We start from the raw sequence: 24,854 nt of genomic DNA on the forward strand, positions 1-24,854 counted from the left end.
ATTGTGATCATGCGAACTGTGTGAACGACAGCAGCAAATGTATAGTTCAGTCGTAGTCTAAATTCCAAAATGTTGTTCACCAAGTTTCGTTCTAATCAGATATGTTGAAGTGATGATTGTTTCCTGTCAGTGGGTTGACTGCCCACACTTCACGGCAAATTTCCAGCACTCCAACAGTAATACCAGAAGGGTTGTAAACTTATTATTATTATTATTATTATTATTATTATTATTATTATTATTCTCCAGAAATGGTGTTACTGTGAAGAATGACTTATTTGTGGTCCTTCATCAATTCCTACATGATTACCAACAAAGAAAAATAAACATAGCGCAATAGCATGTAAAGACAATTGAATAGAAAAGTTACAATTTGAGCTGTATTCTGTTTACTTTCAGGACAATGCTGGTCAGATGCACGGTTCTCTATGGTACGCCAACTCAGTGCAAAGCAATACCAGGAAGGTTACAAAGCTCTGGCCTATGAGGAAGACGTCAGACATCGAGATTTTACGCTCCCACCTAGACCTTCACGACCCCTCTTCAGGTAAGTACTTTGGGTGCTTGAACATTTAAAATTCAACGATATTTCACCGGCAAATTAATACTACGCTGAAGCGTTGTATTTACTCAAAAATTGTAATTAAAGAAGTAAAAGTGTTTGGGAGTAAACGGCGTGTTGGAAATTTCCCCTGAAAGATGATACTTCAGGCTTTCGTAGGCCTATTTAAGCAATCTTAATTACCAGGTACAGAATTGTATTGCAGAGCCTTGGACACAGCACAGGAGCGCCCCTATGAATAACGGCGCACTATCGGTCTTAAATCAATCAATCAATCAATCAATCAATCAATCAATCAATCAATCAATCAATCAATCAATCAATCAATCAATCAATCAATCAATCAATCAATCAATCAATCAATCCTGATCTGCATTTAGGGCAGTCGCCCAGGTGGCAGATTCCCTATCCGTTGTTTTCCTCGCCTTATCTTAAATGATTTCAAAGAAATTGGAAATTTATTGAACATCTCCCTTGGTAAGTTATTCCAATCCGTAATTCCCCTTCCTATAAATAATATTAGCCCCAATTTGTCCTCTTGAATTCCAACTTTATCTTCATATTGTGATCTTTCCTACTTTTAAAACCTACTTTTAAAAAAGCAAATAGCAAAAAAATTTTTTAAAAAATCCTTACTTGCCTTCTTTGCTAGATTGAATTTCCTAGTAAGTTCCTTCAATATCCCCTTGATTCCACAGCCATTTCTAACTATTTCTTTCTATTCTGCACCTCCTTCTTAGTTTCTTTATTTCTTTATTATAATAAGGTGGGTCTTTACCGTTCCTTACCACCTTTAAAGGTACGAACTTGTTTTCACATTCCTCAACAATTGCTTTAAACCCATCCCAGAGTCTGTTTACACTTTTATTTACCGTTTTCCACCGATCATAATTACATTTTTAAAACTGCCTCATGCCTGCTATAGTTACCTTCAGTCATCAGTCCTTGAAGTGAAAAAGAAGTGAAAAAGATGTGAATTCTTTCAGAACATAACCAAAGCGTTTACTATGGTTGTTTTGCTGTATCTGCCTTCGCGAAGGACGTAGCGTGCTGCAGGCTCTTCCGTTCTCAGACATGATCTATTCAGTGATCTTGGATATATGAAGCAGGCTAATTACTCGATCAATGGCGTTGCCTTTTCGCGGCGGTCAATCGGCTATTATTTAGTTACATATTTACACATTGCTTAAAGTTGCGCTAAATAATACCGTTTTAAAGCGACCATGCAATTGGAAGTTTGTAATTGGAGCTTAAGTGGCCACGGCTTAATTGCTGTATGAAGTCTCCTCCCTGGTAAGGATGTTTCTCTTTTATCATAGACAGTCACAATATACCAAATACCAATTATTTCTTCAGAAAAAAGGCATGCATCACACTGTTCCTTACCATAAGTTAATCAGTAAATCATCGTTGATCTGCATTTAGGGTTTTGCCAGGTGCCAGATTCCATATCAATTGTTTACCTAGGATTTTCATGAAAGATTGAGTTTGTAATGAAGGAAACCGTATTTTCCAGTGTCGACTTAGTTAATGTAACTGAAATGTTTTTCTGTCTGTGGAACACACTAGCTCTAAATGCAATATATAACATTATAACACACCTGTAAAAACATACACTCTGTTATACAAAGGATGACACGTTTCTTTCTACAAGAACGTCCTCAGATTTTATCAAACCATTTTAAATCATTCGCTATATGTACAACATTATTTACATTTGCGCAAACTAGTCATTGATAATGCACTATATTGGTGATGTTATGAACAAATAATGTGTGCATTAGTCCTCCCCTGTCACTTTAGTAAATTATGGAAAATTTGCAGTACTTAGCTGCTGTCGTCCGTTACCTTCAGGAACTCCGCTAGGACTGTCGCGAGTTCATGTTCTGCGGTCTTGGGACTGGTAGCGAAGTAGGGGGTGAGGATAAATTTTGTCGGCAATAACTCTGTTTCATGGAGAGGGGAGGCGTAGTAGTTTGGTGATGAAAATGTGCGCACATTAGTTCTGTACAATTGAAGAGGCGGTGAGTGCTGCATCTTCATATTATAATATATTTTAGTATATAAGAAAATAAATGTAACTTAATGATTTTGATAAAATAAAAGTAAGGGATCAATTAAAGAGTATTTTGTAAAACATTATTATTGATCGGCAATAATTTTCTAAAACCTCGATTGGAGAAGACGCTGCGAAATCAAAGAATTTGCAGCAAATAAGAAGATCCTAACCCACATTCCAGGCATTTAATTCTGAGTAGCCTCCTGTGCGGTTCATTATGCGATAATGCTAATCTGTAAAATAATATTCTGTAGGAATTATGTTCCATGTGTAGGTGAATGTAAGGTGGGGAAGGGGGTTATATGAATGTTATGGGCATTAACTTTATTTGAGATGGGAATACAAGTGTTGTTTCTTCACCTTACATTGCATTGTGTATTGGGCATTACACGTATCTTGATTTTGATGAAATAAAGCATGGAATTGAACTAAACGAAACGTTTGTGGCCTTGATTTTAGTATCTCGATTTGCGAATTCAGAGAATTTATTGCAGATAATATTAACCAAAATTCCAGACATTTAAGTCAGAGTATCCTCGTGTGGGATTCTTTAAGCACCAAGACGAAGAAACGTAGTCAGAAAATAAATTTAGTAGGGTGGAAAGGGGAGAATATTTTAAATGTGTGTGGTCATTGAGGATGGTTTGTTAGTTTTCTTGCGGTGAATATTTCAATAGGTTGTCCAATATTCAAATATTTACTTATATTTTCGATGTGTAAGATGTTTAGATCTGTGACTATGTCTGTGAAATGGTGTGAGGTGTCGTATACGGTATATTTCCTCGGAAGTCTGAATGCCGATTGTATCTAACTGCTAAATTGTGTGTGTAAGCGTGATTGGATTCTTTGTCAATTGTCCGTAATGTCTGAGTGAGTTTTCTGTATACTTCGTATAGCAGGTTATCATTATTACTACTGGCAGTAATGTATAAAATATTTATTTTACTGTTAGTTTCTGGTTCCATTGGGAAGTTGATTGACTTGTGAAAAGAATTCAGTGACTTTAATAACTGGTGTGCGTTTGTGATGTCATTTTCACACAGGCATAACACGTCATCTACATATCTGCTCCACTGTAAGATACTTTTAGTATGCTGGTTGTTAAGAGATTGTTTTTCATATTATCCTAAATAACGTAATTTCCGTACCAGATACGAAGTCACAAAAATACAATAAAAGATTTAAAAGAACTTGGGAAATTTATCGAATATTTACCCTGATAAGCTATTCCAATTCCTAATTCCTCGTCGTGCAATTTAATATCTCCCTCATTTCGTTCTCTTGAATTCCAACTTGATCTTCATATTGTGTGTTCTACCTTTCAAAGCTGCACTCAATCTTATTCGTCTATTATTGTCATTCCACACCTTCCCTCCACTGACGACACGTAATATACCGCCAATTCATGCAGCTCATCTTCTTACTCCCAAGTTTTCCCAGTCAAAAGTTTGCAACATTTATCAACACTACCCTTTTAGGCTGGTTTCCTATGGATCTTTTCCAGTCCTCGTAAAAAGTAATCCTGATGTGGGTCCCATACACTGGTGCCATACTCTAACTGGGGTCATACCATACGCCCTCTCTTTACATCCTTGCTACACTCCTAAATAACACGAAGACATCTCTGACCTTTATTTACTACATCGTTCATGTGATTACCCCAAAGAAGATCCTCCCTTATATTAATCCCTAGGTACTTACCGTGATCCCAGTGAGGTACTTTCAACCCACCAACACGGTTAAAACCGAGACTTTTTCTCCTTTATGAAATTCCACCTCAACTCCTTACCTGTTTACTATCATACCGTTCACTGCAACCGGGCGAGTTGGCCGTGTGGTTACGAGCGCGCAGCTGTGAGCTCGCATCCGGGAGGTAGTGGGTTCGAACCTCACTGTCGGCAGCCCTGAAGATGGTTTTCCGTGGTTTCCTATTTTCGCACCAGGCAGACGCCTCATCATGTGTGAATTTCGCAATTTCATGTTTCACCGCGTTGGCAATGCCATCCCGTGTCCCAAGCCGTCTACCACGCAATGGTTCTTTCACTTTGGGGATGGGATCCACTCCTAGCCCTTTCCTATCCCATCGTCGTCATGAGACCCATCTGTGTCGGTGTGACTTAAAGCAACTAGCAAAAGAAAGAAACCGTTCTTTGCTGTTCATCTCACAAATTCGTCGAGTTCTTTTGCGGTCGATCACAATTCTTCTATACACAAGGAAACATAAAATTCTAAAAATACTGCAAAATGAGACCTCCTTCTTAATCGTTGCAGGATCAGATACCGGTTCACCTACTGTATTCTAATCCTCTGAGTCCTGTTTCCTAGTAACTTAGACACCCATCCAAAGACTGTTTTATTTGATCCAGTAGCTGTCACTTTTGTCAGCAGTCTCCCATGATCTAGCTTGGACAGGCACATTGTGATACAGTCCACTTGGTAATATAAATATTATATATGATTAAATAAATGAAATAAATAAATAAAATACATTAATCGAAATATGCGTAATATGGGCGGCAAAGTTCACCATAATGGATCCATGGAATTTGAATAGAGCATGACAATTCCCTCTCCCAGGGCGTGTACATAAAGCTGCGTACTGGTACATCTGCTTCAGACCTTACCTAACCTTCGGCAAACGACTAAATAGGTAGGATCTGCACCGAGGTTCATCCATAACTCCACTTATTCTAAAATAACTAACTATATTCTGAATAATATCCGTGCATGAGCACGTCATCAACACACCAAAATATACATAAAATACACTCACAAAATACTGCAGTTTAACTGAGCGTAACTGGAAACGAAACATACAAAAGTTAAGAAAATCAATTAAAATTTCATCTTACTTGAACACAAGTTAAAAATCGCCTTCTTGCATATTACTCATCCTCATCGTCCTTTAGACTTTGTTTGCCTTATTTTGTATTACCTTCAGCCATATAAACCTCCATGTTATGTCGAACACCAACTAAATTCTGCCCTGGTTGGATGCCTGTATGTTCAAGTAACCTAACCTTTCCTGCATGTCCCATATTAAATATTATCATAGAATCCAGAATCATGGACTCCAATCTTTAGGGTTTTACACTCCACAAGGATATTTATAGGCTCACGGTTCTATGTTACACTGTTAAAAGTTTCATTAACATCTTGAGTTTTTACATGTAAGCAGTTTTTCAGCATATCAGGGCGAGCCAGATCTCAATAAATTCAATTCATAAGAAGCATTCCAGCTTCAGGAATTTCATGGTGTTCATGGATTTCCTTATTTCTGTTGTACTTGTATCATGAACCATACAGCTGATGCTGAGATCAACAGTTCGTGGACTTCTTTTCTAAAATTTGATTTACCCTGCACCGACACGGATACAAATTATGGTGACGATGGGATAGAAAATGGGTAGGAGTTGATCACATCCCAAAAGTGAAAGAACCATTGCGTGGTAGACGGTTTTGGACACGGGACGACATTGCCAACGCTGTGAAACGTGAAATTGCTAAATTCATACATGATGAGGCGACTGGTATCCGATGTCTCGCACTGCATTAACGTGTGTTGGACCATCCAGGGGACTACTTCGTGGGTTTACTGTGTAGGTAACCGTACTTTCTGAGAATAAATAGCACAAGGATTTCATGGCTGAAAATTTCGTCGCTTGTATCCTTCACCTGGTTCTACTCGGCATTATTCATATATTCCACAGCACCTCACCAGCACCCCAGTTCCAGGTGCATATTTCCATTTGGTAGATTCAGCATTCATGGAGAAGAAAATAGTTGCCATGATTTATGCCCCTACCCTTGTATTATATTATATTATATTATATTATATTATATTATATTATATTATATTATATTATATTATATTATATTATATTATATTATATTATATTATATTATATTATATTATATTATATTATATTATATTATATTATGAAGAGCGAGCGTGTAGTTCGTGCAGTTTGGATCACGTAGCTGTGAGCTTGCATGCGGGAGATGCTAGGGTCGAATCCCACCGTCGGCAGCCCTGAAGATGGTTTTCCGTGGCTTCCCACTTTCACACCAGGCAAATGCTGGAGCTGTACCTTAATTAAGGCCTCGCCCACTCCTTCCCAATCCTAGCTCCCTCCTTTCCTTACGTCACCGAAAGCCTCTGATTTGTTACTGTGGCGTTGAATAGCTAGCAAAAGAACATTATTATAAAGAGGGTCAATTATTTATTTCATCCCATTTATTCCTCCTAGAATAAATCAGTGTTCAAGGTAACAAGGAGGTAAAAATGGCCGAAAATATAATTTTTTGACTTAAAAATATATGTATTCCTTTATGAAGAATTGTATGTAGCAAACATAGCAAATTTACGTTTATTTCTTATTCAAAAATCTTTGAATATATAGCTAAGAAGTGCCACACCAACTTTCAACTTGACTATCAGCTTTCGTGTAAAGGATTGCGATGCGAAGTTTGTTTCTCTGGCATGGCTACACTTTACATTGCTCACTGTCTTTGTTTACATCTGTGTAGAGGTTAGAAATTTTGAACTGTCCAAAGGTGTCCAGAATGGGTAGAAGTGAATGTGCATACAGAAAACGCAAGTTCCATGGTAACAGATTTACTGTAAACAGTAATTCCAATGTAAATAGCTGTGTAAATAATGTCTACAGAAGGAATAATTGTATAAATAGCCCAAAACCAACTCCTAACCTAAATACACTATGTGGTCCACATCGTGATAGACATGAACCAACTAGTGCATCTGAAAGGAAACTTTCTTCCAGTAAAATAAGGTGTGAAGAAGAGGAGGCTGAAAATACACATGGAAGTATGAGCAATAGTATAATTGATATAAGTGTATTATCAGATTTTTGTAAACAGGAACACCAAATGCAAATATTGTGACAAAAGTGATTGTATGTGTATAAAAGAAGATATTGCTTTCAGGAAGGGTTTAATATCAAAGTTAGTGCTGAACTGCAGAATATGTGGTCATGTGAGTTCTACCAGAAGCTCCACGCTCACAGAAAGAAACACTTATGAAATTAACTTAAGAATTGTGTATGGGATGAGTTACATTTGTAAGGGGGAAACTGCAGCAAAACCCTCTGTGGTATATTAGATCTTCCCCACCGCCAGAAAATTAGGGAACTATAGCAACAAAACGGAGATTAGTTTGAAATAGGTATGTGAAGCATCTATGAGAAATGCAGCTGCTCAAGTCATTGTTGAAAATGAAAGTTGTACTGATATTACTGTTGCTGTGGATAGTACCTGGCAGGAAAGGGGACGTTCGTATCTTCACGGTGTTTTTTCTGCAACATCATTTGATACAGATAAAGTTCTAGACTTTCATGTACTGTCCAAATTCTACCAATGTTGCCACATGAAATGAGAGGTCCTTGAGTGTGTGGAAAACTATTATAGGGCCAGTGGTGGAATGTTGGCTGGGGGGAGGGCAGTTAGTTTCGTAAATCAGTAAATGAACGGGGTGTGCGTTATACAAAGAATTTGGGTGATGGAATCTCCAAAGGATTCATGAACGCGAATGAAGCAAAACCATATGGTGACATGCAAATTGCGAAACTAGAATGTGTAGGACACGTCATGAAAGACTTTGCAGCAGGCTTCGTTGGATTAAAGAAGAAATGAAAGATGTGACTCTAAGGGATGGTAAAAGTGTTGGTGGTGTTGGTCGCTTGACAGATAGTTACACTGACAAACTCCAGCAGTACTATGGGTTATCAATTAGAAGAAGTGTTCATGATGTGAAAGCAATGCAGCAAGCAGTGTGGGCTACCTTTTTACTCAAATGCTCTACAGATGAAAATCCAATTCACTATATTTGTCCAAAGGGGCTGACTAATGGTGTAAGTAACAAAAATATGTTGCAGTTGGCGGAACCAACAGACATCAGCATGCCTTACCAATGCCAATAATGGAAGGTTTAAAACAAAATCATCGACACCTCAGTCAACCCTTTCTTCTGAAAAAAGATGTGTTCAGGGAGAAACGCAGAATGTAAATGAAAATCTGTACAACTGTATCTGGGAGCGGCATCCCTATGAATGTCTTTGAGGGTATTCAGACACTTAAAATAGGTGCATATGTTGTTGTGCTGACATTTGAATGGATGAAAACCATAACGGTATAAGTGACATTTTTTAAAAAATGAGTTAAGTGCAGGATATAACTCCGGGAGGATGTATCCTTTCACCAGTAAACAGATGCAAGTGATAGCGGTGATATTCTGCGCTCTAGTGATGGGTGGTATAACTACAAATAGCATGCTTTATATGAGTGTTGAAGATGTTTAAATGCCTTTTTCTCTGAATGACCAAAATGCTACTTATACCGTTATGGTTTTCATCCATTCATTTAATGATGATGTAGTATCAAGTCTTAAAAACAGCGCGAATATTACCTGGAAGTAACTGTAATGAGGCTCTTCGTTCCATTGCCAATGCTCGAATATTCTATGCCACTCGTGCAACTGAGACCATGACAAAGGAATCCAGGACAGAAAGAAGATTGCAGAAGAAGAAAGAAGAGGGAGATGAGGATGGTTAGGGTGATTATTGCCCTGAGACGCATAAATGTCAGGTCATTTCACTACTATATTTCTTTTTCTCGATTTCCCACAAAAAGTTTTGAATATACTCTCTCCGGAGTGGCAGCACTAATCTTAATGAACTTTCAACACATACAACCTAGTCTAAGATAATGCATGGGAACTATAATTGTTTACGTACCATCATTACGTTCAGAATTGTGTGAAATTACACACTGCAAAAGGCTTGAAAAATTTACAAAATTTAAAAAAATCATACCTTATTACTAGAATAATGTAGACAATTTAATGTAGACCCCAGAAATTAGCAACAAATGGTGAACTTATAATAGAAATGTAATTTTAATTCCACCAGTCGGTAATGAGGAAAAGGTACAAACATATGTTAAAGTTTTCAATTTATTCGCAATAAAAATGTCCATAAAAACTTTTCTATTCAACTTGTGATAACAAAAGTGAAAGAAAACTTATATAAAGCATTCATGAACATCTACAAAAACTATCAAGAAAGTACCTTGAAAACTTTAGTAGATATAAGAGACATTGTGAATCGCTGCGTTTTACGGCGATTCGTACTTCCTGTTATGTGAATGCAGTAATATCAACGCGAACATACATAAAATTAAATTCAATATGTTTGGTTTACCACTTCGAGGACTCGTAAGTACCTTACGATATCATTCTAAATTTGGAGGCTACTGCAATATACACTACATACAACTCAAAGTGTAGGCCTATGCATATTTTCATTGTATTCCTTCGACATGAAAACAGAGGGTCCCGGGTCCCATTCCCGGCTGGGTCGGAGAATTTAACCTTCGTTGGTTAATTTCAATTACCCGGGGCCTTGGTGTTTGTGCTGTCCCCAACATCCCTGCAACTAACACACCACACATAACACTATCCTCCACCACAATAACACGCAGTTACCTACACATGGCAGATGCCGCCCACCATCATCAGAGGGTCTGCCTTACAAGGGCTGCACTCGGCTAGAAATAGCCACACACAAAAAATTGAATGTGATCACGTATTTCGTGTATTTAGTGTTAAGAAATTCATTCTATACCTATTTGCTATATTTTCATTACTATGATCACTGCGCCAGTTTGAATTGGAGAGTGACTATCTTGGTAATTCCTTCCTTGATCGTTACAGCTGGGACTTCGTTCCTCCTCCTCCTCCAGTAAGTTTAAAGGCGCTAACCACAGACGTAGATGTGATTCCAGGAGGGAACTCCACATTCACTCCACTGAAAGGTAATCGACTTTTTATTATTTTATTAACAGTATAATATTTACAATTATAATTCGAGTATAATTATACGAGTATTCTTTAATGAAACCACACTATCAGTATCGAAAAACGCAATAACAGGTTCATTGTCCATCTCAGCATCAAACTAGGAGACATGAATACCTACTGTACCCGCTCAAAGCCTGAGTCCCAAACTGAATTTATCTCAGGGGTTGTTACGGTCCGAATCTATCGCAACTAATAGACAACAAAAGAGTATGAAGATATAAGATCTCCAAATACATGTATGGGCGCCATCCAATCAGTACTACAGGGTTGATCGGGACACTCTAATCCTTAAATTTAAGGCTTATCATAATAAACACACAAAGTACATTAAGTCAGATCAAAGGGATAAATTGGAAGGCTCTGTCCTAGGAATGGGGATGGATATTTAAACGGTCACCAAGGGTTTACTATGCTACAAGAACAAGAACCTGGGACTGTTTTCCTTGCAAATGCTAAAGGAGCATTTTATTTAAGATAAAAGTTTAACACACAACAAAATTCGTTGACCCTTAATTTGCCGGTAATTTGACAAATCATTCCTGAAAATTTTACATAATATTTTACACTTTTGACAACCCATCCACTTGGTTGGTGAAACCGTTGATTTCTAAGGGTTACCATTCGACCCTCGTGAACACCATGACCATTTATGGTCATGAACCAATTACCTGTTGGCCAAGTGGGCGCGATCAGATGAATCATGTCATCGCCTCCACTTTTATTGAGATGAGACCAACTCGGGATAATACAGAACACTTCCCGGGTTCCTAACAAAGATGAAAATGAAAAATGAAAACCTACAACCTGTTTTCCAGTCATTGACCGGGTCAGGGATGGAATGAATGAAGCAGATATAGGCTGTTAGTACGACGGGGTCGCCACTCCCAAAGTGATGTATTAATGAATGATAGATGCTATGAAATGAGAATGGAGAGTGTTGCTGGAATGAAATATGACAGGGAAAACCGGAGTACCCGGAGAAAAACCTGCCTCGCCTCCGCTTTGTCCAGCACAAATCTGACATGGAGTGACCGGGATTTGAACCACGGTATCCAGCGGTGAGAGGCCGACGCGCTACCGTCTGAGCCACGGAGGCTCCCCTAACAAAGATATGCTATCGTTAATTGAAGGAAATGACAAAGGGACTCTAACCTAATGGTCCAGATGTAGGGATTTGCCATCACGTTACAAATATCAGTTTAACTTATTATTTACAACAACTTGACATTATTGCGTTATTTCGCCAGCTGACTTCCCTAGTATCATTCAACATCATCATCCGAAATAATGATAAAAATATTATTATTATTATTATTATTATTATTATTATTATTATTATTATTATTATTATTATCAGTGGAGATCATGATTATCGTAACACGTAATCATAATTGATTTAATATTTCAATTTCAATTTTTCACTATTATTATTATCCGAAATAATATAATAAATTTTTCTTCAAATTATTATTGTTATTAGAAATTAATTTCACTTGTTACACGTCAGTTAACTATTATTATGTTTAATGCATAACCCTTTACAATTGTGGTCTAGTTTGGCACTTAATCAATTAAGACATGATGTACCTGGATTATTATTATTATTATTATTATTATTATTATTATTATTATTATTATTATTATTATTATTATTATTATTTCGAACATTTATATTTTAATTCCTGATTCTTAGAATATAGTCACATATGTTAAATCCCAATATGAACCATCAAGCTCCGAATTCACATCAGTCGGGACATAATAACGGTATTCGACCTCGCAACTTTGTTTTCGTACTGTCGTTAATTTCTGGGAACACCATGTCCTCCCAAGACAAATCCCATGGCACCTCGCAGTTGGGCAAATACATCCAATCTCTGCAAGTGGTAAATTATTCCTTCCATTTCATTTTGAAGTCCATTTATTCCACTGGAACTCTTCAAACATTTAATTCACTAATTAATCTCTGGTGCGTGGACTCTAATGCCACCCATGACACCGGAATCGGCATATTATCTCGACATAGGCCTCAGGGTACATCTATTTCTTCATCAACCTCAGTAGATTCATTTTCATCTCATGCCGGATTTTTGTCCCGCACGACTTCCAACATCAACATTTGGCTCAAACCACTCTGGGCTTTCAACATAGCGTGACCATCATATACCAGTTCCCCTATCACTTGTAAACAAATGTTTATGATTATTATGGAGTCCAAAAACGTTAAATCAACAATTCATGTTAAAATCAAATTTACTGACCGAATTAAAGTCTTCCACGCCACATGTTATCTCCAAATTTAAAGTACTTCAAGTTGCAATCATTCTATCAAACTAGGCCCGTGCAATTATTCACAAAGCATTATTATTAAACACGCATTTACACATTACTCATGTTCATTTATCACTCCGATACTTCTACTGATTATTATATTTCTGTCCACTGGCGAAACTTCGCGGCAGAAATAGTCATCGATATTTAGACACAATTGAATGGACTTCATTCTGTCCCACAACAATTAAATTCACTTGGCAACCCTCTATCTCTGCATAATCTTACAACATGCCTTAATATCTATAAAGTTCCCGATAACTGAAAACACATTTGAGCACTTCTAAAATGAATATGAACCTTATCTTTACGTGAAACGTGCTCCTGTATAATTACAAACATTTCAAGCATTTGAACAAACAAATCAACCCTAATATATTCCATTAAATAATAAAAATTATGATGAGTGCTTGATCTAATTATGTACATATTAATTGGTACCTTTGTCTATCTTTCTCTGAATTTACATGAGCCGGAGGCGGCTCGTTTCACACTCAAGTTACCAAAATGAAAGGATATGATTTCCTCCGGCTAACGTTAGCAATCTACAAATTTATATTAATGGTTACTCATCTCAGCCTTGTAGTTTGCTAAACTGGACGAGGAGCATTGCCCCTATGCAAGTTTAACACTGCATCCTACTGGTATTCATGCCAGCTTGAAGAGATAATCCTTGACACTTTTCAATATTACATACTTTAAATCTTATAAAAACAAATAACCTTCTGCACTTGGAATAATTTCCACTCTAAATTTAACACATACATTTTACACTCTTGGCTTTTTTATCTAGTCCACTTAACGTAGATATACTTTCTTCGTTCCTTCCCCGGACACTAGGAACATTGGATACCTCGGTATCACCTTCAACGGCCCGGCGCGCACTCGATTCTCCCGTCTCACGTTCGCGTGGCTGATCCGGTATCAGTAATTGACTGTTCACTTGGTAAAATTACGTCGAACACCCGCGACCGTTCTCACGTAACATACTTCCTATTCTTGATATAGAATCTCGCACTCCTCTCCGTAGGTTTTGATTTAATGAGTTCTGTGAATATTCGAACTTCTGCTAGTAGACTGTTCAAGACTGTAATACAAACTAATGCACGTCCTGGATCACTGTGCTACGTAACTTAATAACATCTCAAGCAATACTCCACGAGTGAGTACGCACCCTGGCGTAGTGACGGCTCGAACAATTCTTCACAAGTAAGTCCGCACCCTGGCGTAGTTACGGCTCGAACAATTCTTCACAAGTCAGTTACTTCTGTCTCCACGACCACGTATTTATATCCGTCTTACCATTCCTCTGAGTTCACGAGAGGTCATCTTAGGGCACGCCGTTCCAATATCCTCATACGAGTATTTGCGGCCCTGCCAGTGGCTTAAACTTGGGATCCACTGATGTAATAATGTTATTATAGCCTGTATGCCAATTCTCAACTAATATCTTTCGCTGGTAATTAATATAATCGTGAATTTAGCTCCTGTATCGCGGGCGGGGTATTTCGCGCCGTTTGTAGCGTCTCTTGCCTGCAGCCAATCAGCGGATAGCGTCCATGAATTCTCAGAAATACGCCAGTCAATCTCCCTCAATTAATAACTTTTAATAATTTTTAGTATATGGTTAGGCTTCTAAATTTCACCTTATCTCGAATTGATAATCCATTTCCTTCTATAAATTTAATCCGTGGAGTTAACGTTGATAGTGCTTTTTTACAACACGACGTTATCGTTACTGCTTCTGCCCTGCGAATTTTACGATTGGTCCAAGCTTACGCTGGACTGAGAAGTTTCATATTTTTTTCTTTAAGGACCAACCGTGCCCCCAGCTCTCGTTTGGTTCACTGGATATACCCTGACGTCATTTCTAGGAATTCTGGTCTCGGCCCATACGTTGTTCCAACTATAACTTCGCCCGCGGTTATGAAACTTTTCCACTGACTCGGAAATAACTTTGCCTTTCCCCTTTTCCCCTCGTCACAAACTTCTGAGAAAACTAATTCTGCTGGCCATTGTATTTCTTAATCTTAGAGGAGACAACAGTCTGTGGCAGGTTTCACAATACCATTCGATCTGGCCCGTACTTACAATGTATAAAGTAAGATATTCTTGCTTCTGAATATGAAATATATATTCCTCAATTATTAATTACAATTGAATGACGCCTATCACACCCCCACCAGGGCGCACTACATCGGTAGAAATCATATCCTCGCGGGCATATTACCTTAGGAAAAGGATTACCGTTATTCTTGGCATTAATTCTCGGACTCGGATGATATACAGGATTTTCCTCCACATGCTGTAATCAAATATCTGGTTTATTAGCAGGTGACCATGGGCTAATGGGTTTTAACGTAGAAGAACAACGTTTAATATGCAGTTTGGATCAACGGTTAAAACAACCAGTAATGGGATTTACAGAGTGATTGCGAGGCTGAGATTTCCTTATACTAGGATACAGGTCCTTAAGATGATTTTGGGGGCCACATGCGAAACATTATCTATTTGGTACCCGAGCAGAAGAAACAAAATAATTATTATTGCTATACGCCAGAGAAGGAGGAACATCCATCACACGACACGATTCCTCGTACCTGATACTCTCAGCTTCAATAATGTAGCTTCAAGTTCATTTAGCGTAGTGGGTCTAGAAGTATTGCGGGATACATTGCTCACTAGAATGTGAGAACAACTTATAGTAGAATCTATAGTAACATCTTGCACAAAGGTGGACACTTTTCCATTAATTGCTTATCTGCGGAAACAATGTCCGGCTCCATGGCTAAATAGTTAGCGTGCTGGCCTTTGGTCATAGGGGTCCAGGGTTCGATTCCATGCAGGGTTGGGCATTTTAACCATCATTTGTTAATTTCGCTGGCACGGGGGCTGGGTGTATGTGTCGTCTTCATAATCATTTCATCCTCATCGCGACGCGCAGGTCGCCTACGGGAAACAAATCAAAAGACCTGCACCTGGAGAGCCGAACATGTCCTCGGACACTCCTGCCATTTCATTTCATTTTACGGCAACAATGAGAGTGTACAAGAGGCTGTTTGGCACTGAAAGCGGTACATTTTGACGGAGTAGAATCATAGAGATCATCAACCGTGAAACGCTCCGTAACTGCCTCAAAAAGTTCACTCTTTAACATTTCCTGGGCGATGGGAAAACAATATACGATACATACTGAGAGAAGATAAATTAAAAACATAAGTGTCACTCTTATCATGTGCGTTGTTCACTTTCGGAACTACTGAAGATTCTTTTTTCACCAACTGGACAGCTCTACACATCTAAAAATATTTAAATTGATTGTATGTCATGGTACAGTGCTATGGTGAATACCAAACATTCAGTACATTTCCTTTCGCTGTTCCTGATCGAGATCCAAAGCAGAAAGATCCCCCACGCGATATACACAATATATGGACCTTGCTTTTAACCTATTAAACTGGGATGCCGAAGCATCCTACCGTCACAAGAATTTATGAAACCTACAATATCTGTTAAATTAGAGTTAATAAGAGTCACCACCTTATAAAATTGATGAGGTTACTTTATAGGAAGAGAAATAGGGAGACGGCTGGATTCCAAAATTTGAATAATTATGTAATCAATATTATCAACAGTTCGATGGCTACTGATTTCGGTTTTATACTCCAACTGAGCATTTCTCGAATGTCTAGGGTTTGGTATATTTCGAGCAGCCGTGACGAAAAATTTGTAACACAAAACAAGAACAATAAACGAAAATTAATAGAATGCACCTCAGTTTAACATTCACGGGTTTAGATTCAGTTAACATTATACAAAATTATTTATGCTTCTTCAGTTACTATCCTCATGGTATCTGAACTATAGTATGACATCACAAGGAAGATTAGGTAGGAACACAACAATGTAGAATTCAGGATACACTCAATTGCCATCGCAACGATAGAAATATTCCTGATTTTTATGTTGTTGTGTACTTTCTGAATTCAACAATGTTGTACATTTACCACGGTAGCGAACAAGCATAGAAACCATTATGCAGGTAGCATAAGAGCCTGGAAAACAAATGAATAACCACGCCAGTCTGCTACCATTTGACTAACAATGTTAACAATGCTATCAGCGCCACGTCTACGCTTTTCCTTAAAACGGTGGTAGGTCATTAGCAAACTAAGACTTTGCGGAGAAGGGAAAACAAACAAACAAACAAACAAACACAACAAAAAATAAAAAGCATAAACAATACAACACATCACAAGCAATTACTGGGAACTTACCTTTAATACTCCCTTCCCAAAATGCCCGTGGAAGCAAACCGGAGAAAACAACAGGAAATAAAAGAGGCGAGGTCAAACGGATTCATGAGAACAATGAACTCTTTCATGTACATTAAACAACTCCGATTTAAACCTTGAAAAATAAAACAAAAATAAAAATGGAAAAGAAAATAATAATAAAAACAACCCACACTAAATTACAACAGGAAAGTACCTTGTGAAACCAGCAAACAAAAAACTTTTACATAAACTGTAAATGTGTAGTTTCACCCTTTTATTTACATTACGTGTAATCATTTTGAAAATGGATCCCATGGGAATGTGAAACAGAAGAAGTGGGTATCGGAAGAAGAGCGAGATAGGGATGTTGCATGTCATCTGCTCTGTTCAATATATATGCCGAAAAACTGATACAGAAGGGCCTGGAAAAAGCAAGAGGCGTTGTTGTGGGAGAAGAACCAATAAAGACAATAAAATACGCAGATGATTTGGCGGTTTTAGCGGAATCAGGAAACGATCTACAAGTCATGTTGGAAAATATTGAAAGAGTGGGCAAAGAGTTTGGAATGAAGATAAACATTGGGAAGACTAAGGTGATGAGAATAGGAAAGGAGGAGGTTGCTGTTAATATAACACTAGCGGGAAAGCAATTCGAACAAGTAAAGTCATTCAGATACTTGGGAATTTTTTTGACATGGAATGGAAGTCTACGAAGAAATAAGAAGCAGAATATCTATGGGAAAAGAAGCCTTTGGAAAGTTGAGAGGGCTTTTGACATCTAAGCCAATCCCTATTGATTTAAGAAAGAGGTTCGGAAAGTGTTTTGTGTGGAGTGTAGTGTCGTATGGAGCTGAAACATGGACATTAAGAAAGTAAAAAACAAAGTATATGGAACGTTCTGAAATATGGTTGTGTAGAAGAATGGAAAAAGTGAAGTGGACAGATAAAATGAGAAATTGCTATGAAAAGTAGGAGAAAAGATACCTGATGTAAACAATAAGGAAGAGGAAAATATTCTGGTTAGGTCACATACTACGTAGAAATTGTCTTCAACAGAGGGTGATGGAGGGAAAATGGATGAAGAAAAAGAATAGGAAGAATAAGAAGAAGGTTTGGAATGTTAACAGATGTCAAACAAGGGAGAAGCTATGAACAGCTGAAGCAAGAAGCTCAGGACAGAGAATCATGGAGGCTGTCCAGTTGATACCTGTCTCAAGAGAGATTCACAGAAGAAGGAATAAAATCTTAAATAATGTCAATTACAGCACATCCTACTAAAAGTACACGAAATACGTTTCCATTGATTTAAGATACTAAGTTCTTATTCAAGACGCTGTGAAGAGAAAATCATGTAATATCATACCAATTCACCCCAGAAATAAATCACCAAATAATATATTTTGTTAAAATCCTCAGAACATTAGAATATATTTCCCACTCCAAATATTAAATACAGATTAAATCATGAGCACACCTTTAAGTAACACGGGAGTGAAATGAAATGTCGTATGGCTTTCAGTGCCGGGATATCCCAGGACGGGTTCGGCTCGCCAGGTGCAGGTCTTTCTATTTGACACCCGTAGGTGACCTGCGCGTCGTGATGAGGATGAAATGATGAAGACAACACATACACCCAGCCCCCGTGCTGTAGGAATTAACCAATTAAGGTTAAAATCCCCGACCCGGCCGGGAATCGAACCCGGGACCCTCTGAACCGAAGGCCAGTACGCTGACCGTTCATCCAACGAGTCGGACAACACGGGAGTGATATCACATCACAAGTACATATCACAATAGTAAGAAGTCAGAGCAACGCCCATCTCCGTCGAAACAACCGACACCACTACAACAATAAATTACAATTGTGCGAAGAGATCCGATAATACAAATCCTGCTGACTGAAGATAAAGTAAAAGGAGGCCATGAACGTGACGTAAAAATATTTAAAAGAAGCAACAACAATTTCAGCTTCACAACAGAATTAAATTTCGAACTTTAACGTAGCTTGTATTTCATTAACCATATCTCAAATCATTAACAGTAAAATAAGATAATTTTATAATAATAATAATGAAATAAATTAAACTTTACCAATAAATCCGAATGATTAGCTCAGTGGTAAAGGGACAAAAATGTGAAGTGTAAGAAACTAATTAAAGCGCCCGCTATACATAAGAGATCACATTAGTAAATATTCACACTTAAAATAAGAAATGTAGCATTGTGAAATTGAAACCACAGACACAGTTGGATACATATTGTAATTTTCTATATGAAACTGCCTATCGGCATTCGCAAATTATATTTCTTGACATTTATTTTAATGAATACACAAGGTTAGGTTTTGTTGAGCTCGCTGTACCAGAAGTAACACACGGTATCTATCCTTTAGCCAGGTTTGAATTTTGTTTGCATATTTTATAATTCAACTCCTGATGTTTCCGACTCGTTGGCTGAACGGTCAGCGTACTGGCCTTCGGTTCAGAGGGTCCCGGGTTCGATTCTCGGCCGGGTCGGGGATTTTAACCTTAATTGATTGATTCCAATGGCACGTGGGCTGGGTGTATGTGTTGTCTTCATCATCATTTCATCCTCATCACGACGCGCAGGTCGCCTACGGGAGTCAAATCAAAAGACCTGCACCTGGCGAGCTGAACCCGTCCTGGGATATCCCGGCACTAAAAGCCATACGACATTTCACTTTTTTTACTCCTGATGTACTATAGTTCCACTTGAACTGTTAATACACTGAATGTGTCACATTATGTCACAAGTAACCAAAACAGCAACACAAAATCTTTTACCATGAAGAATAGTTAAATTTACATAATATAACGGGGATTAAGCCGTATATAGCGCAATCTCCCTACATTGGGTCTAAGACAATGCCGGTGATATCTTGAGCAAGCAAACACGGCTCACTCAAGACCACACAGGTCAACAGCTCGCTGGTAACTGACGTAGAGAGAAGGTCAATGGCGCACACGTCGAACTAGCGTTCAAAGTTCAATCCGAGGCCGCAAATGATTCGGTCAACTGTCGCCAGGTGACAGCATGGTACAGCACATAACTACACAAGAATGGATAACCAATTTACTGGTAAATGAAGGTGGAATTACTCATATGTTCATGGCGATTATGATTTTGATAGTTCCCATTTTAACAGTTCATAACGGGCGAAATAAATACACATATTTGAAATAAATCACACTGTACGTTACCGATACCACATTGGACTATCCGAACCAGACAATTCATGTCACGAGAATATCTCCAAATATATTTCCTATCATAAATCCCTCACAAAACAAGTTATCTTTAAATTACGTCACTTTAGTTCATTGCTATTATGGAACACCACTGTCGTCAAATTATGAAGGCATATTGATAGCATTAGTCAGTTAAAATTAGATGTGAGTGAGATTACTTGTTATAAAACTGAATATGATTAAATGAATACTGCTTCCATCCTTGTAATATACTGATTAATGTAAAGCAGCGTGTTTATGATTTTTTTATTGGAAATCGAAGTAATTCCATTACATTTTCAGAATTAGTTAGAATTGCAGGACCAGTACATTGCAGAACTTACTATGCATTTTGCAGAACAGGGATGAATATTATGTAAAAATTAAGTGTATACAAAAAGAATTCAAGATAATAATCAACAATGGTTAATGACATTTGGTACAATTCACTGTCGTAAAAAGTGAGCACATTATTACAAATATGAAATAACAAGCATATATAATTGGATATTACAGATTGACCCGTAACGGACTTACCAAAAGATACAGTACATATAAAAATGTTTTACTGCACATCAAGATTGTTTGAAAGTACACAGTCTGACCCCCTTTCCGCTACCTCGTCAGTCCTTGATAAGACTATTTCCTTTCCCTGAAATGTCCTCCAGATATCAACCATCAACTTTGGTAGAGTGCCTTTCACACCTTCAATCATGGCACAACAGTGACGGATTTCACTTGATGCGTCTTTCTTATGCACGAGGGTCATACTTAACTGTATGTCCGTTTATCACTTCTGGACTCCCAATAATTCAGAGCAAAAGAAGAAATATCTGGAGAACTTGATGTAGAAGGTTAGAACTTTGCTGTAGTTATTGTCTCGATGTGCAGCTGTGTATTTAATATACCGGTATATCACTGAAGGGTAATGGTAGAAGAAAAAGAACAGTTCACTTTCTAATATTCGTCCTTCCCTATAGTATTATCCACGAGACAATTTACTCTGATCAAAGAGGAAATTGGAAATGTTATACTGTAGATACTCTTTAGTAACAGTATGCCGGGTGGTAATAATTAAAATGACGTTGTTTAGAGTGGTAAAACGCGGGCTGTGGTTGTCGTAGGAGTCTGAAACGTCAAAGATATTCTAATCAATCAATGGTCTCCCGAATTATTATTATTATTATTATTATTATTATTATTATTATTATTCAAAACAAATATTTAGTTGAATTTCCTGCCACCAGACGAAAATATGACTCTTCAAGTAATCAGAACGTGTTCTGAGCTCACAAAAAGGGCAGGAAAGATAAAAAGCATTACAGCGGTGATTCCGGCACGTTTATTAGGAACAACTATGGTTACAACAGTTGAATATGGCCTCTGACTCAGCAACATGCTGCATCCGTAACACGACATGGTCGACAGTTGCTCGCAGCATATCTAATGAAATCAGAGAGATACACTGAAGAAAATGGAAATTGCAACACCCAGAAAGAGTGGCGCTACATTGCTGCAATTGAACATGCAGGACGAGTGTTCGGTTGTGATTCGATGATTACACTTTCAGGTCCCTTTGACCGCAAGTTTGGACAACAATCAATACAGGATGTGCCCACCACGAGCTGCAATACATTGATGAATTCGTCGAGGCATGGAGTCAATAAGGCCTTGGATCGCTTCCTGAGGAATTGTGGTCCATGCTTGCTGCACTGCAAGAGTCAGATGTTCCAGAGATGTGGGTGGCTGAGGACGGTTGGCCAGTTGTCGACCCATCATGTCGCACACATGCTCAATAGGACTGAGGTCCGGGGATCTGGCGGGCCATTCCAAGGTTGTGATGTCGTGGAGAGCTTCTCTGGAGATGCGTGCAGTGTGAAGCCGGGCATTGTCCTGCTGAAACATCCCATTAGCAGTGTTTGCCATCATAGGGACAACCACTGGATTGAGTACCCTATCTACGTACTGTCGAGCAGTCATGGTGCCCTCAGCAAGCACTAATTGTGATTTCACATTAAAGCCAAAAGTTCCCCAGACCATAATGCTTGGTGTTGGCCCTGTGTACCTCTCGACAATAAGATCTGGGCGGCCCCTCTCCCCGGTACGTCGGCGCACACGATTCCGGCTACCACTGCGGGCAAGACAGAAGCGCGATTCATCACTAAAGACGACCGTATGCCATTCATCGACACACGTCGATCTTTCTCGACACCAGGCCAGCCTTACACGTCACTGTTCTGGGGTCAATGAACACCTTCTGCAGGGACACAGGCTCGCAAACCAGCTGCACGCAGGGTATTACCAACTGTTTGTTGTGTAACGTAGGGTGCCACAGCTGCTCGAATTTGCGCTGCTGTTGCATGGGGTTCCATCCAGGCCATCCGAATGATGCGGCGATCCTCTCTCACAATTGTCTGTCGCGCTGGGCCTGTGCCAGGTCTACGAGTGTGAGTACCTTCATATGACCATTGCTACCATACTCGTTGTACTGTAGATGCCTGTCGGCCAACACGTGCAGCGACAGTCCTTAGCGATAATCCAGCCTCACACAGCCCAATTATCGGTGCTCTCTCAAACGGCGACAGTTGTTGATAGCGTGCTCTTCTCTGTCGTCGAGGCATGTTTGACGAGGAACACTTCACTGTACAGACTGCAAGTCAATTACGCTACACCAGAGTCCGTATACTAGAGGTAATTCCTCCGCGTTCAATCACGTGGGGAGACCTGTAGCAACAATCCAATAGGTCTGAAACTTTGATCGTTTACATACCTACATGGCATCGCTCCATATCTTGAAAATCAACACAAACGACCAATGCCTTCATGGTGTTGCAATTTCCATTTTCTTAAGTGTATTTCGTTGTATGCTAGCCTTTAGATCAGGCAGAGACTGGACATGTTCCTCACATACACGATCTATCAATTATCCCCACAACGTGAAGTCACAAGGGTTTTGGTTGGTTGATCTTTAAGGCCACGCATGCGAAGATTGCCTAAAGACGATGAGGTAATTATTGAAGGTCTCTCGCAGCATATCTTTTACCTGGAGAGTGACCTGTGGTGTTGCTATCATGCATGATAGCAATGGTGATGTCACAGTTGCGTTCTTGCAAAGCTGGAATCGAGTGTTTCACAAGGAGATCCCTATACCGTGATGTTGTCACTGTACAACTAACGGGCCCGCGAGATGCCATTTCCTCAAGGAAAATCGGACCAAGAGCAAAGGAGCTTGTGAGACAAGACCAAACAATGGTGCAATGGTTGCTCCTGCACAACATGTTGATGAGTCGAACCCCATCAAACCCGTCGCCACTGATCTGCATTTGGGGCAGTTGCCCAGGTGACAGATTTCCTATCTATTGTTTACCTAGCCTTTTCTCAAATAATTGCAAAGAATTTGGAAATTTATTGAATATCTCCCTTGGTAAATTATTCCAACCCCTTCCTGTAAATGAATATTTGCCCTAATTTGTCCTCTTAAATTCCAAGTTTATATACATATTGTGATCTTTCCTACTTTTTGAAACAGCGCTCAAACGTATTCGTATACTGATGTCATTCCACGCCATCTCTCCACTGACAGTTCGGAACATAGCACTTAGTCGAACAGCTCGTCCCTTTTCTCCCAAGCCTTCCTAGCCCAAACGTTGCAACATTTTCTCGTAATGCTACTCTTTTGTCGGAAGTCACCAAGAACAAACCGACCTGCTTTTCTTTGGATTGTTTCCAGTTCTCGAACCGGGTGAGGGTCCCATACGCTGGAACCGTACTCTAGTTGGGGTCCTTTCAGAGACTTATATGTGCCATATGCGACAGTTCTGCGTATTCAATTAACAGTCCAGAGTAAAATGCGTCTCGTCGGTCCACAGAATATCCCCATGCCACATGTTATCCACTTCCATGACTGTCAAAAATCGAAGGGCAAATTCACGACGTTGTTGAATACCTAGAGGATTCAATAGGTGCAAAATATGAGTCTTGTAGGGATACAGCGTTAAATGCACCGCAAAATTTTGCCAACTATTGTCCAGGCGAGAGGTAATCCACGTGACGCAGTTCGAGCACTGAGGCATGTACGGCACGGCTAATTTCGCCAACAGCATCCCTTCGGTTAGGCCGCCGTCCTCCTCCTAGTACGACACCTAATTCACCTGTTACCTCGAATGTCTTTATGACGTTCTTTAGCCTATTAGGTGATAAAGGACCTCATCGCAGCCGTTTCATTCGGCGATATTCCCACAATGCAGTGTTACTATTACTTTCTTTCTGGAAAAACAAACATTTACTAGCAGTGCACTGTCTCTATTCTCAGTGGCCATTGCTTTTCGCACCGAACAGTTCAACTTTGTTAATTAATAATCGACGAACATGAACTTCACAAAAGAAATCATCAACACGCGTCACCCAGTAACAGCCAGGGAACTAACACAACGGTTGCTACATTACACTGGAAGAAACACTGAAGGCAGGGTTACAGGAAGTTGCACGTTTTGATCACTTC

At 39.0% G+C, this 24,854-nt stretch overlaps 1 protein-coding gene across 1 annotated transcript in view; it reads left to right on the top strand.

Moving 5' to 3' along the window:
• Positions 1-402: 402 nt before the first annotated feature.
• The window catches only part of LOC136862829 (uncharacterized), a 148,608-nt gene continuing 124,156 nt past the window's right edge, over positions 403-24,854 (top strand). The window contains exons 1-2 of the mRNA XM_067139093.2: positions 403-547; positions 10,351-10,451. Coding sequence (XP_066995194.2) covers positions 429-547; positions 10,351-10,451 — 220 coding nt within the window. The 5' untranslated portion in view covers positions 403-428. The remainder of the gene's footprint in view (positions 548-10,350; positions 10,452-24,854) is intronic.

This window comes from Anabrus simplex, chromosome 2, assembly GCF_040414725.1.
Source record: "Anabrus simplex isolate iqAnaSimp1 chromosome 2, ASM4041472v1, whole genome shotgun sequence".
NCBI lineage: Eukaryota > Metazoa > Arthropoda > Insecta > Orthoptera > Tettigoniidae > Anabrus > Anabrus simplex.